This window comes from Leptonotus elevatus, chromosome 17 (assembly GCF_054856555.1).
Source record: "Leptonotus elevatus isolate MCC_2025b chromosome 17, RoL_Lele_1.0, whole genome shotgun sequence".
Classification (NCBI taxonomy): domain Eukaryota; kingdom Metazoa; phylum Chordata; class Actinopteri; order Syngnathiformes; family Syngnathidae; genus Leptonotus; species Leptonotus elevatus.
The window spans coordinates 653852-667747 of NC_141255.1; the positions used below are offsets into that span (position 1 = coordinate 653852).

At 45.0% G+C, this 13896-nt stretch overlaps 1 protein-coding gene across 2 annotated transcripts; it reads left to right on the forward strand.

Moving 5' to 3' along the window:
* Positions 1 to 1584: 1584 nt before the first annotated feature.
* On the forward strand, positions 1585 to 13459 carry nrf1 (nuclear respiratory factor 1). 2 transcript variants are annotated; one of them, XM_086059333.1, is made up of 11 exons: positions 1585 to 1689; positions 3668 to 3782; positions 3852 to 4011; positions 4366 to 4480; positions 4558 to 4684; positions 5409 to 5549; positions 8727 to 8885; positions 9014 to 9328; positions 9391 to 9548; positions 10274 to 10395; positions 12722 to 13459. In XM_086059333.1, the coding sequence occupies exons 2-11, from the start codon at positions 3714 to 3716 to the stop codon at positions 12880 to 12882; spliced, it is 1527 nt and encodes a 508-aa protein (XP_085915459.1). In that variant the 5' UTR covers positions 1585 to 1689; positions 3668 to 3713; the 3' UTR covers positions 12883 to 13459. The 2 variants fall into 2 exon arrangements, with proteins under 2 accessions (XP_085915459.1, XP_085915460.1); XM_086059334.1 differs by lacking the exon at positions 1585 to 1689 and having other exon boundaries at positions 1702 to 3782; positions 3867 to 4011.
* The last annotated feature ends 437 nt before the right edge of the window (positions 13460 to 13896 follow it).

A 13896-nucleotide genomic window follows, 5' to 3' on the forward strand; every position in this document is an offset into this window, starting at 1 on the left:
TTCATTTTATATCTGCATTATACCTTAAGTACTACTGGGCGCTGGATACATATACGGTATAAAAGTGGGCATGGTTATGTAAATGCATGCAAATTTGGATCATCTGATTGGGTGAATGTTAATGACTGATTGGTTGATTCGGGCAAGTGGAAGGAGTTCCACACTAACGAACACTTTTCTTAGAAGACATTTGGCCTCGTCAAGGCGCGACTTGTGACCCCTGCGCGATCTGTGACGCGCATGCGCGGATGATCGGCCATCTTGGATCGCTCACTACGGCAAGTACACTAGAACAAAACACTTGTATATGCCTGCGCGATAGTGATCGTTCGTAAAATACGGTACATTAAAAAAAAGCATTGATGAATTATAGTAACTAAGTAACTTTTAATCCTATAAGTTTTAAAGATGAACATTTTACTTTTGACCCCATTACATCTTCAGTGAGTCTGCATTGTTATACTTTACAGTAAGTCTGCGGTGTGTGCGTTTTAAATGGCCCTCACCACTCACCCAGCCTCAAACCCTAAACTATTGTAACTCTAAAATGTTGTTTCTGGAGGCTGGCTTAAAGGCGGGCTACAAAATAGTTTCGAGTTGATGTTTTCTGGCGTCTTCCTGCTAAATTAACCAGACACGTCTCTTTTATTTAACTCTCTTCTTGAACGAGGCTCGCTCGGTTACACCTCTCTCTCCTCTGCGCTCATGACATGCGCTGTACACAAAACACTTCAGCATGTAAAACCAAAATAAATACAAAACCAAAAGTAATAATTCACAAAACAAATATGTCAATTGCAAGTAAATAAAAAAATACACATTTGCAAACAATGTGTTACACTATGACAATGGCCACACATTGTTCTAAAGACAATAAAAATAAACCGTCCCCAGTCTCACCTAAAACTATAATTACAGTATGTGTCCAAATCGATTATATTCGTACAAGATATGCTTGGGTACAGAACTGCTTTGAATAAAATAAATAAAATAAACCAAAACAAACGTGCACCTTTCCTGTACCCTTTCGCAATGTCTTTTTCATTTTGCGTGTGCGAACGTGTTTTGACGTGAGAACGCCTCCAGCATACAAATATGTTCAATATTTATTATGAGTTGAAATAAATATAATTACTTTTTAGTCATGTATTCCTTTTATTATTACAGTATATCAAATTAAATAATTGACAATTAGTACTACAAATAACTTTTTTAAATGGTAGATGTTTTTAAATGATGTATAAATGTAATTAAAAACAATTTTTTTATTAATCTTGATTGCATTTTTAAAGAGATTTTTTATTATTATTTTCGTTTTTCACCAATAGCCGCAGATTTTAATCAATCATAAACGGTTCGGATAATGGATGGATGGATTTATTCATTTCAACGGATGCTTTATTTATTTTTTCCCCATAAGACTTATTAAAAGCATAAAACGAGTCGGATTTATTGAAACAAATTCTAGATATGTTGAATGAATAATGAAGTAATGAATCCCAAGCAAACATTTCCACCGTGTTTGTATTCCTTGTTGTTGGGTCTGACTGCGGCGCGGCCGGGGGAAGCCCTTGAACGCATCACCGAGCAGTGGCGCTCACACACACACTGGCTGTTGCCGTCGTCCATTGTTGCTCGGCTCCATCCCAGCTGTACGGCGCAGGCCCGAAGTAGCGCAGCCGCTCTGAGGTTTGTACCCTACCGCGCAATCTCCATCTATTTCAGCCCTGGCGCAGCCGCATCGCGAACCCGGCAGCGTTGAGGGCGAGCGATGCTCACGTCGCGATGTTGACAGCCGGCGTGGCCGCGAAAGCTGCGCGGACCGTTTTTTGTCTTCAATGTTTGATCGTTGCGAGGGGAAAAGAAGCTCAAAGACTGAGCTGTTGATAAGACAGCAGGGAGGCCGCTGCTAGCTTGTAGCTGCGGTTTAATGCCGTTATTATTGCGCGGGATTGATGCTAACCGAAGCTAAGTTCGGCTCTGTAGCGCGACGATAGCTTCCCTTGCTTTTCCAGCCAACGGACACGCGGTCGTGCGTTATGGAATAACAACGCTATCGCCACGACGGCTGTTGGTATTTATTTACATGACCAAAGTGTGCAACGCCAAGTGGTTAGCAAGCTAGCCGGCGAGCTAAATGTAGGACAGGGCAAGGCTAGCGAGGTTAGCTTAGCACCACGGATGAGTGATCAGTTAACCGGCAAGTCGTTAAAAGACGTTACGTACTTTTTAGTTGCATTCGGCGCAGTTATCGAGTTCGAAGAACCACGCGTTGGCCTGCGATGTGTTGAGGTTGTTTTTGGAGCTTAATTGAGCTTGCTTGCCTGCATTTGTTGCAATAACAAAATCCTAAACATGACATGCATCCAATGTGAAGCACTGCGAGGAGCTGGAATGCTGGAAAGTGCAACGATGAGCAACTCATTGGATGGCGTATTGATTATTGCGGGATTAAACGACGTGTTTGTAATCATTTCTTGGTAGATGAACGAGAAGGGCAACATTGTACACTAAATATACAGCAGTTGTATTTTCAAGTTCTGTTTATTCACTCCGTGTAACGAATGCGTTCACAATAAAAGTGTTGACATTGAGTCCAAGCACTTTCCAAACGTGTCACAGCCCAAACAAAAAGTTACAGTATTTGTACTAGTAGTTACAGTCAGGCGGACTTCTGTCATTCCATCACATTTGCCTTCCCCCAAAGTCACATGCAAGTCTGCGGAATATAAAATACTGCTGAATTTACAATAATAATAAAATAAAATGTATTATTTTGAAATGTTTAGGTCAAACCATTCATTGAAATTGCTCCACAAGTACACGTAAAAGAAAATGAAGTCAAAGTTTCCCCAGAAGTCTAAATGTAGTGCAGCAGTCAAATAACGTATTTCTCTCTTCTCAAAGTAAAAAATAAATAAATATTTCTTAGAGAGAAAACAGAGATTTGTGATATAAAGTTCTTCCACTGCAAGCATTTTGTATACTTGGCACAAACATCTGAGTACGCAATGTGGACTTCTTGCAAGTTTCTGAGTTGATTTCTCATACTTTTGTGAGAGTTTTTTTAATCGCAAATTTGCCACTTTATAATGTCCCTAATATGCTGTTATAACTCCTCTCTTTTGCAAAGTTGTACATTTAGTTTTGCACAAACCAACTGATGTTAGCAATACTAGTTAGCGATGCCAACTCTCAAAGTTGGTTGCAAGTATTTATTGCAAGATAGAATTAACCTTTACTTTGAAGTCCAAGAGTGGTCTGTGGTCTTCTTTTAAATATGATACAATATATTGGTGTGTAAGTGTTGACTCTAATGGCGGTCTCTCTTCTTAAGCATGTTTTACATACGCTTCCTCTACCAGGACATAAAAAAAATAGTACCTTTTAAACTGGTAAGCAGCTCGTTTAGTTCTGTGAATGAAGTTTAATCAAGTCGATTATTGGTTCATTACGGTGGCATGACTCAGCGGTAGAGTGGTCGTCTCCCATCTGTGAGGTTGTGGGTTTGCTCCTCACCCCCGGTGATCATGTCGAAGTGTCCTTGAGCAAGACGGCGAATGTGAAGCGTTGGGACGCGGGCACCGCGCGGCGTCGTTAAAGCTCTATTCAAAAAGTCCACTTCCCGTTGCACATAATGCTTCAGTCGCTCCTTGTCCTTCTTCAGGCGTTGTTGTACCCCGGATCCAGCGGTGTAGACGAAGGCGTCAGTCATGGAGGATCACGCCGTTCACCAGACAGAACACATGACCACCATCGAGGCCAGCGCCGTCAGTCAGCAGGTATTGCGCTTTAATTAAAAGAACGAGAAGAGAATCATCCACCAAGCGAACCCGGTTCAACATCTCAAGATGGATGTGTTTCAGGTGCACGTGACCACCTTCACCGACGCGTCCATGATGAGCGCTGACGAGGACTCCACCTCCTCGCCGGACGACGATCCCTACGACGACACCGACATCCTCAACTCGGCCGGCAACGATGAGGTCACCGCCCACCTGGCCGCCGCAGGTTGTGTTCAGGATTTAATTAGTATTCAAAATGTTGAAATCACAGTTAAGCGTATGATTGTGGCAGAAAGTAGAATTAACCTGTTGTCGTTCATGGTTTAACTTTGAAGTTTTTTTTCTCTTAATTATATAGCATGAGAAAGTGAAAAGAAAGTCCAGTTCTACAAATATCACCTGAAATTGATGTCATGTTTAAAAGTGACCAGCAGGTGGAGCCATTGCGTTATTCCACGTCAGCAAGGCTCTGCCGCTATTTGCTTCCAATTTCATCCAATTTGCCCGTTCCAGTATGAGAGCTTTAGGAAAACTTCCAACTGTATTTGCACTCACTTTCTCGTCCATCACTTCCTCCCAGGTCCCGTCGGCATGGCCGCAGCGGCCGCCGTGGCAACGGGCAAGAAAAGGAAGAGGCCCCACATCTTTGAATCCAACCCGTCGATCCGCAAGAGGCAGCAGACGCGTCTCCTCAGGTTCGCTGTCGACACCCGACACGGAACGCAAGCTCCTTGCGCGAGCGTTCGGGGCTGAAGGGAGGTTTTGTTGGCAGGAAGCTGAGGGCCACCCTGGACGAGTACACGACCCGCGTGGGCCAGCAGGCCATCGTGCTGTGCATGTCGCCCAACAAACCCAACCCGATCTTCAAAGTCTTCGGTGCTGCTCCACTGGAGAATGTGGTGAGTGGCGTGGAATGGGTCGCAAGGGATCAGCACCACTTGAGTTCATTCATTTCATCACATTTTCTCTACTTTTTAGCTTATGCATTTAACCCCCCAAAAAGATGGCAATTAATCCCTTTCTGACCCATCGTTTGGTTATTTCTCAAATAAATGAATACGAGTAAAAATAAAAATGGATATAAAAAATATAATTCCAAATTTAAATACAAAAAATAAATATAAATGGAAATAAAAACAACAATTATGTATATCCATAAATAAAATGCAAAAATAAAAAACGAGATTCCAAAAATAAATGTAAAAAAAATCGATGTCGAAATAAATCCCAAAATACATAAATAGAATTGAATAAAAACCACGACTTGTTGGTGAGCAACTCAGGACGCAAGTTGTGGTGGACAAGATCGTCGTCCGTTGCTGGAGCTCTCCATGCAAGCCGGCGAGACGTCCATGTTGGCCGAGCCGCTCACTCGACCAATGAAAGGCAGTTTGCAACGGCGGAGTCCAATCCAAGACACGCTCAGGACCGCCCCCTCATTTGAATAACATTTCATCCTGACAAAGCGTCTGCAGCATGAAATAAGTTCATGTGAGAGCAGAGCGTTTTTATTGATTGATTGATTGATATTTAATTCTATTTGTATATTTTAATATTTATTTTAAACATTTTTGAATCTTGGATTTTCATGTGATGCCGACGTGGGTTTTGTGTGTCGTCCAGGTGAGGAAGTACAAGGGCATGATGCTGGAGGACCTGGAGAACGCCCTGGCCGAACACGCCCCCGCCGGAGGGGAACTGGCGTCGGAGCTGCCCCCCCTCACCATCGACGGCATCCCCGTCTCTGTGGACAAAATGACACAGGTGAGACTCCCCTTGACGCGGTCATAGAAATCATGAATTGACAACAAAGAGGAGGTGGAGGGAAAAAAAGAAGGAACAGGAAGTGTGGATTTTGGGGGGGTTTGTGAACATTTTTGAAATGTCAAACCAAAAATGACTATACGTATTCTTCAGCTGCTATTATCCTGCATGTCATTGCAAATCTGCCCCAAAATTCATCCTACTCACATAGTAGAGGCGAAGTGGAAGACAAGTGCAACGAAGCGTTTTCTGCCATTGAGCGGTGAACGGGGATTTTTCAACTTGAACGTTTACAGTGGAGCCCCCATGAATGGACTGGGACGGTCTGTGAATAGCGAAGATCGAAGTATAATTGACGGCCATTAAATAAATAAATGCTAATGTTCCAAAAAATGCTAATGTTTTCCATGAAAAAGCTGCAACCCAGGGCCACATGCATGAGTTTTTTTTCTTCAAAAATGTATGAAAACGGAAAAAGATGGTGGGAAAAATATATTTATTTGTTTTAATATTGTTTCTGTAGGAGGACAAACATGATACAAGTTCAAGTTTTTTACGCTGTCAAATGTTAGATTTCAACATTTCTGCCAACGAGGATTTGCACACGTTTCTCTCATGTCGTCGTGCTGCCAGGCGGGTGCTTGTTGGAAAATGAAAATGGCAGGCAGCCTCACCAATCAATTCCGCAATTAATAAAAGGAGCGAACATTAATACCCGCACTGTTAAGATGACCTCATGACGGTCATGCGGTGTACTTCAAAATAAACATTTGCATACCAAAGCCTAGGTTCGATTCTATTTTGACATTCTTATCGTCAGCTAATTTAGGCCAGAATCTATGATTTAAAAAAATATGCTTACTTTTATTCATTATAAGGCTTTTAATTTTTTGCAGCTCCAGACAGATTCGTTTTTAGTTGTTGTTTTTTGTCCAATATGACTCTTTCAACATTTTGGGTTGCTCACCTCTTCATTTCCTTTAATCAGGCCTGACGAGTCGTGCATTATTGACTGGAACATTCAAGCCTGAGCCTGCAGAGGGCGCCAGTGGGCAACATACCGACAATTCAACATCGAAAATTCCATTGTGTCATGTTTAGCCAGCACTTTTCTAAAATCATCATTTGTTGTTGTTAATGAGCACAAGGTAGACTGAATGAGTTAAAAAGTCACGTCCTGCATTGATTTGCGCCCCCCCGAGGGAGCCCGCCTTGTTTACGCGCCACTCCCAGGGCTGCTGACGTCGCCTCCACCCCGTTGCCAGCGCGGCGGGCGCTCCCTCCGGGACCGACGGCGAGTGAGCCTCACGGGCTGCCGCGTGGTTCTGGCAGAGCAGAAGGATGACGTTACGCCCCACGTTCTTAAAGGAGGTTGTTTCAGTAGCACAAGCTGCTTTGAACGCGCGGCGCATCTGCAGCAGGTGAGCCCGAGCGAGCCTGTAATTGCAACCCCAGTCATGTTCGCCAAGCGAACCCGGCAACATTTACGAAGGCATGGCAAATGGAGAGGATAGAGGATTAACATGGGTGGGGGGGTCGAGACACCGTCGGTGCCACTGAACTCACTCGCCAGCATCAAAACAGAAGAAAATCTGGACTTTGTTGCTTCAATGAGGGATTTCATTTCAAATTTAGCCGCTGATGTCAAGGCAGGCGATATAATCCCCGCCCGCGCGGCGATGCCCCCATATTAGCAGGACACGGAGGACGTTGGCACTAAAGCGCACCCCCAGCCTGCCAGGCTCGGGAAGTGATGACGTGACGACGGACGGCTTAGCCGAGCCAACAAGCGCATTCGTAGGCTCAACAATGCAATCTGTACAATAACGGATGACATTCACTCCATGTCCTTCATGACCATTCGCAACTGACGGCATCTTGCCAATAGGATTCATGCGTTATGCACCGAGTAGGGCCCGACCGATATGCTTTTTTTTTAGGGCGATTTTTGGCAGAAAAAAATACTGATTACCGATTAATCTGCCAATTATTTAAAAATATTGAATGCATAAAATGATCTCCGACCCAACCAATTTCTTTTCAATGAGTGTCATTTACGCACAAACTTTCACTATTAAGATTCTTTGCTTTGAATGACAAGTCCATAGTATGACCTTATCAACACATTTTAATGAAAATAATAGCAGCTGGAAAAAAACAGGAAGAACAAATACTGACTGTTTCTTTGCGTGTTGGCCTCTTGGGTCAGTGTGGTGCCGTGCACATTTAAAGCGAGTACAGAAGAAGGTTACTGGACTGGACTCTGATTGAATTCTATTAAAATAACTCATATTTCACACATTGGGAAGAATTTGTGCCCTTGCGTAGTGTTATCTTACCTGTGTGTATGTGTTCCCACAGCATTTGTGTGTGAATATTCGTTATTTGAAGGAAAAACACTCCCGAAGTGGATGCTATCTTCCTGTTAGCATTTGAATGGGATCCTCCCTTCACTTTTAGCATTAGCGCTAGGCTAGCGATGTTTTGTATTTAAATATTCATTGGATGTCATTCTTATCGTCGTGTGTTTAATTTTACAGCTAACTCCAACTGGAGTGTCATTAAACAGCTTAAAGGACGCTTAGGGACAACAGAATAACACGCTACACACTTGCTAGTTGCTAATGCTACACACGCAAAATGGTGCATTCAGGGCACTTTCACAGCGTCGGAAACGTGGCGTTTCTTCGATGATAACATTTTAAGGGGGAAATAATTGGCTGATTGTTTTGGCCAGTGTTTGAAGGACAGTAATTGGTTAATTATAATCGTAAATAGAGGAAATTTGTTACAAATAAAATAAGCATATTTTTAAAACGTAAATCCTGGCCGAGCTTGTACTTGCTTTATGAGACGTACAGCTGCAAAATCCACTGAGATTTATTGCAAAATGAAATACATTCTTTACACTAATGACATCCAATAACCATCTACGTGACAAAGTTTACTTTCCAAAAATCTTTAACTGTTTGCCAATGTCAGCCTGGTGCCACATTTATAGATTAGTCTGTGACTCGTTCCCCTTTTTAGAGCGCCCGTTTCTATTTGCAGGCTGCGAAAACGCCGCCATGTATCTGATCAATACTCGCTTGACTTCTTTTTTTCTTCTTCTTTTTTCCCTCCTCAAGGGCGCGTCCGTGTCATCCTCACCCATCTCGTTGTTCTCCTCTGCTGCAGGCCCAGCTGCGAGCCTTCATCCCGGAAATGCTGAAGTACTCGACGGGGCGAGGCAAGCCCGGCTGGGGTAAGGAGAGCTGCAAACCCATCTGGTGGCCCGAAGACATCCCCTGGGCCAACGTGCGCAGCGACGTGCGCTCTGAGGACCAAAAACAGAGGGTGAGATGGGACGTCGTGATGAAGTGTTTTTTCCATTCTCGTGATTTGATGACGGCGAGGAGTCAAAATTGAAAGTCACATTTCAAGGCCTGGATTATAACGAGCTTTGGTTTCTGTGGCCGCTCAAGGTGTCGTGGACGCAGGCGCTAAGGACCATCGTGAAAAACTGCTACAAGCAGCACGGCCGCGAGGATCTGCTGTACGCGTTTGAGGAGCAGCAGATCACCACCACCACGACGCAACACCACCACCTGGCGGCCGCGCACAGCATTGCTCACCTGGTGCCCTCGCAGACGGTGGTGCAGACCATCAACAACCCCGACGGCACCGTGTCGCTCATCCAGGTGGGGACGGGGCACACCGTCGCCACGCTGGCCGACGCCTCGGAACTGCCCGGCGTGACGGTGGCGCAGGTCAACTACTCCACGGTGACGGACGGCGAGGTACGCCGAACCCAAGGCGCTATTTGACGCGCCGGCGCGTTCTGACCAAAGTGACTGCCTAGGTGGAGCAAAACTGGGCCACGCTCCAGAGCGGCGAGATGACCATCCAGACCACGCAGGCCTCCGAGGCCACGCAGGCGGTGGCGTCGCTGGCGGAAGCCGCCGTGGCCGCCAATCACGAGTTGCAGCCGGGAGCCACCGTCACCATGGCGATCAACAGGTCAGAAAAGGAGGCGCCAAACTGACAACATGAAAAATACAAAAAAATATCCATAATTCAATAAATACATAGAAGTAAAAAATAAATACAAAATGAGATTCAAAAAATAAATGTGGAAATTAATACAAAAATAAATAGAATTAAATTTAATTAATTAAATTCACATTTATTAATTTCATACTGCAGATGCTCTGTCAGGACAAAATGTTATTCAAATGAGGGGGCGGTCCTAAGTGTGTCTTATATTTGGAATATTGTTTTTGCATTTATTTACGTGTGTGTATATAAGATGCTAGCATGTCAGCAGGTTGCTTAGCGTCAAGGTGACGGCCTCACAAGTGGCTTCGTCCCGGTGGGGCTTGTTACCTGCACACACCTGAGACCTCGACCCGCTCGAGCTTGCCGAACGTTTCGGGTTTTTCGCTGGTCTTCATCAGTTCGTGATCTGGTTAATGAAACGGCTTTGTTCGATGCCGCTGCACCTGCCACCTTGGGAGCGCTGTGACAGATTCTCCTTAAGTCCAGACTGGAAAAGCCTCTTAGACTCGTGCCCCCCCCCCCCCCATGCACATTTCCCAACTAACCCCCCCCCCCCCCACCAGACAGCATGCACCTCCAATTGTGCACACGTAAGCCTTACGTGTGCTTATTCCACATTGACTGATTGAACTCCTTCAGCGTTTTGTGTGCGATCTGAACACGCGTGTCGCGTGTTTTGTGTGCAGCGAGGCGGCGGCACACGCCGTGGCCACGCTGGCGGAGGCCACGCTTCAAGGCGGGGGGCAGATCGTGCTGGCCGAGACGGCGGCCGCTGTTGGGGCGCTGGCGGGGGTGCAGGACGCAACAGGTATGTTTTCATTTTACACGCCAGTAGATGGCAGCCATCTTGGGGGGGGCGGGAGGGGTGTCAGATCCAAGTTTTCGCCCTCCCACACATTGTAAACGCATTTCAACGTAGCTTAAAGCTAACATAACACAAAGCGACATCGACAGGCTAAATAAATGCGCACGATTGCGGTGATTGTGATTCCGTCTTACGTGGCAACCAATTAGTGGCAACGTTTTAAGCTGCCCGCCGCCGGCTCCTCCGAGGCTAATCTACTCCGTGCTGATGCGACAGATGGCGCGCAACGTGTTGCGTCACTTCGTCTCTCTCTTAATGCCGCGCGACCTCCATCGGCGCAATTCAATTGTCACAACAGTCAAATTGTTGCTCTTCGTAATCTCTTTTTTTGTAGAACGGAGAAACTTTCAAAATCATGAACAATTATTTGTCACTTAACGACATTTTTGAGACGCCTTTTCATAAACAACGAGGCACTCTAAAGCAGTGTTGAGAGCGATCATTCATTAAAGTAATTACGTGTAGTTACTCATTACTTGCTCAAAAAAGTAACTCAGTAATTGAATTACTTCATAATAAAAGTAACTCGTTACCAGTTAAAGTAACTATTTTCACTACTTCAAAGAAAATTATATAAAAAAAAAGAAAGTAGATTCGTTTTTTAAAATATTTTTGTTATTATTATCATCAGATGTGGCAAATCCAGGTCCAGAAAGTAAAAAGCCTGCCACAGTTTGGCTTTAGCTAGCTAGCTAGCTAGCTTCCTAACTAGCTTCCATGCTGCTTGTTTAAGTGCAAGGGCGCTAGCTAGCTAGCTAGCTAGCTAAAGCCAAACTGTGGCAGGCTTTTTACTTTCTGGACCTGAATTTGCCACATCTGATGATTATTATTATTCAAATATGATCATATTTTGGTGTTTTTCTATATGAAAGGTTTTAGTTTGAGATATTTTTATATAAAACAAATTCAACTTGCGTCCCGGGTATAAAGGGTGTTTTTATTGCTTTTACACAAGCATCATATCATAAATGTTCTCCCGCTGCCAATGACTAAAGTAATAAGAATTAAAAAACAACTTTCTATATGGTTGATGTTATTTCGTTTTTGTCTTGTCAAAGCCCGAATCGCTTCCATCTTTAATGACGACTTCAACTCTTGCTAAATGCTAACAAGTTCATTTTGAAAGTTGACACGTCGTGACTCGCTTCCTGCGGCGCCAACAAAATAAAATCTGTCAAGACGTCCTTAATTGTGACGAGGCGCGAAAACAGTAGCGACTCGGCGCACGCTTTTCGGAGCCTTTAAACGAATCAATCAATTGTAACGCAACGTATTACTCGAATAATAATGACAACGACGTTCCGGGGGAAATAATTAGTTTGATTATTCCATTTTTGAAAAAGGATTCTTCCCATCACTGCTTGTAGTCGAAGCCACATGCAAAAAAAATCAAAATAGGAAACACGTTCGTGAATTGAACTGCTCGAGTCGTACGTTTTTAGATTTCAACGACCAATCAATCAATACAACAAATGAGCTTTCAACACTAAAGTCAATCAATCAAATAAAGCTGTCACGCCCCCCCCCCCTCCTAAAGAGCTTTGATGCACGCCATTACAAGTCCGTGTGTCATCATGTGCGCCAGCTGTCAATCGGCGCTTCCGCGCCAACGTTAGCATCCGTTGGGAGGAAGGCGGCGCACACACCTCGACCTCGAACCGCGACATCACGTCCAATTTGATCAAAGAGTACCAAAAAGTGGCGTTTGTTGCAAAGTGACTGCTTGCCTTTCGAGCCGCCGGCCCGGGTGGGCGGGGCCCGTCCCTCCGCCCGCTATTGACCTAATGGAGCTAATCAGGGAAGTGGAGGGCGCCACTTGAAGTGCGCCGCCCGCTGATTGGCTCGCTTTGCGCACACGCGCGGCCCTTTTAGCATCTTAGCGACCGCGCGGCGGAGTGGCCACTCCGCCGCGCGGTCGCTAAGCCCGACGTCCTCGCACGTCACCAATCACCGGCGAGTGGACTCCGCCGGCCCGAGTGGGTCCCGCAATTAGCCTTTTTGAACTTGAGAGCAATTACGGGTGCTTCTTGGCTCGGTGACACGGACAGATTGGAGGGCGGGGCTGGCGGGGGGGGGGGGGGGGGGGGGCAGAGGTAATCCCCGCAGGCCCTCGCAGCTGCGTTGGGGGAGAGCGGCGCGGCGAGGATGTTGAATGGCGCCATTGTTGTGACGGCCGAGAGAAGACATGAACGTTTGTGACGGCGCCGGGCGACACGACGACCCGGTGTGAGCGTTGACAACCAATTGTGGACCTTTGCCCTGGTTCCAGGTCTGGTCCAGATCCCGGTCAGCATGTACCAGACGGTGGTGACCAGCCTGGCGCAAGGCAACAGGCCCGTGCAGGTGGCCATGGCGCCGGTAGCCACTCGCATAGGCAGCACGATGACGCTGGACGGCCAGGCGGTGGAGGTGGTCACACTGGAGCAGTGATGGGCCCGGACGAGCCGCTTAGAGGCCGCCGGTCCGAATCCGGTCTTCCGAACGCAAGCGCAGGCAGGGAGCGGACGTCACGCATGGCGTGCTTGCGTCGTAAAGTCTTTTCTTTTTCGTTTAGGTATTTATTTGCTCTTATAAAGAAACACTGAAAAGGAACCAAAAGGCTTCAGCGGCACCTGCACTCCTTTCTGTCAACTCCACTTGACAATAAAATGTTACTTTTGATGACATCATTGTACTCAGGAAGTACATCAGGTATATATATATGAATTATTAATTTTTTTTCATGTTGGGAGGGGGTCACGCTTTCTCCTACACAGACTTTCGTTTGGTGTCTGAAGTCGCTCTGAAACGCCATGAAATGTTTGGGTGCTTTTAAACAACTTGTTTTTTCTTTTTTCTGTGCCATCCATTTTTCTGTATTGTCATTTTGTCCATTTTGTTTACGTCTCTTCGACATTTGGTCGATTCTATCCGTATGTAAATTGTCTCTGTCAGGATAGACGTGTAGTATTTGTACAGATTGTATCATGACTCGACAGTGTGATGAATTAAAATGACTTGACTCATATTTTCTGTTTCTTGAACACCTCACGACATGTATTAAAAAAATGATAATAATCTTTACATTAAGCTCGATTCGGGTTCAAGCAAATGCCTTTTGATTATTTTTCTGCATTATTTTTAAACAATTAACTGCCACATCTCAGCAAGTGATTGTGGTTTCTTCTACTCCTTTTTTTGGTTCTTCATATTCTTCCTCATTTCTGAACTCACCGTTACCTTGTCTCTTATTGGGACCCTACTTTGACCGCGAAACCCCCAAAACGAGCTGTTAAATAAAAACAAAACTCATGAAGCCATTTCCGCATCTATTTTGAAGTATATTTCAATTCAGTTCGTAAAACATTGCGTCAATAAAAATATTGACTTTTCACATCAATATTTTCATTTGTTCATTTTATATACCTGTAAATTGTACTCTTACTACTTAAATAGACAATGCAG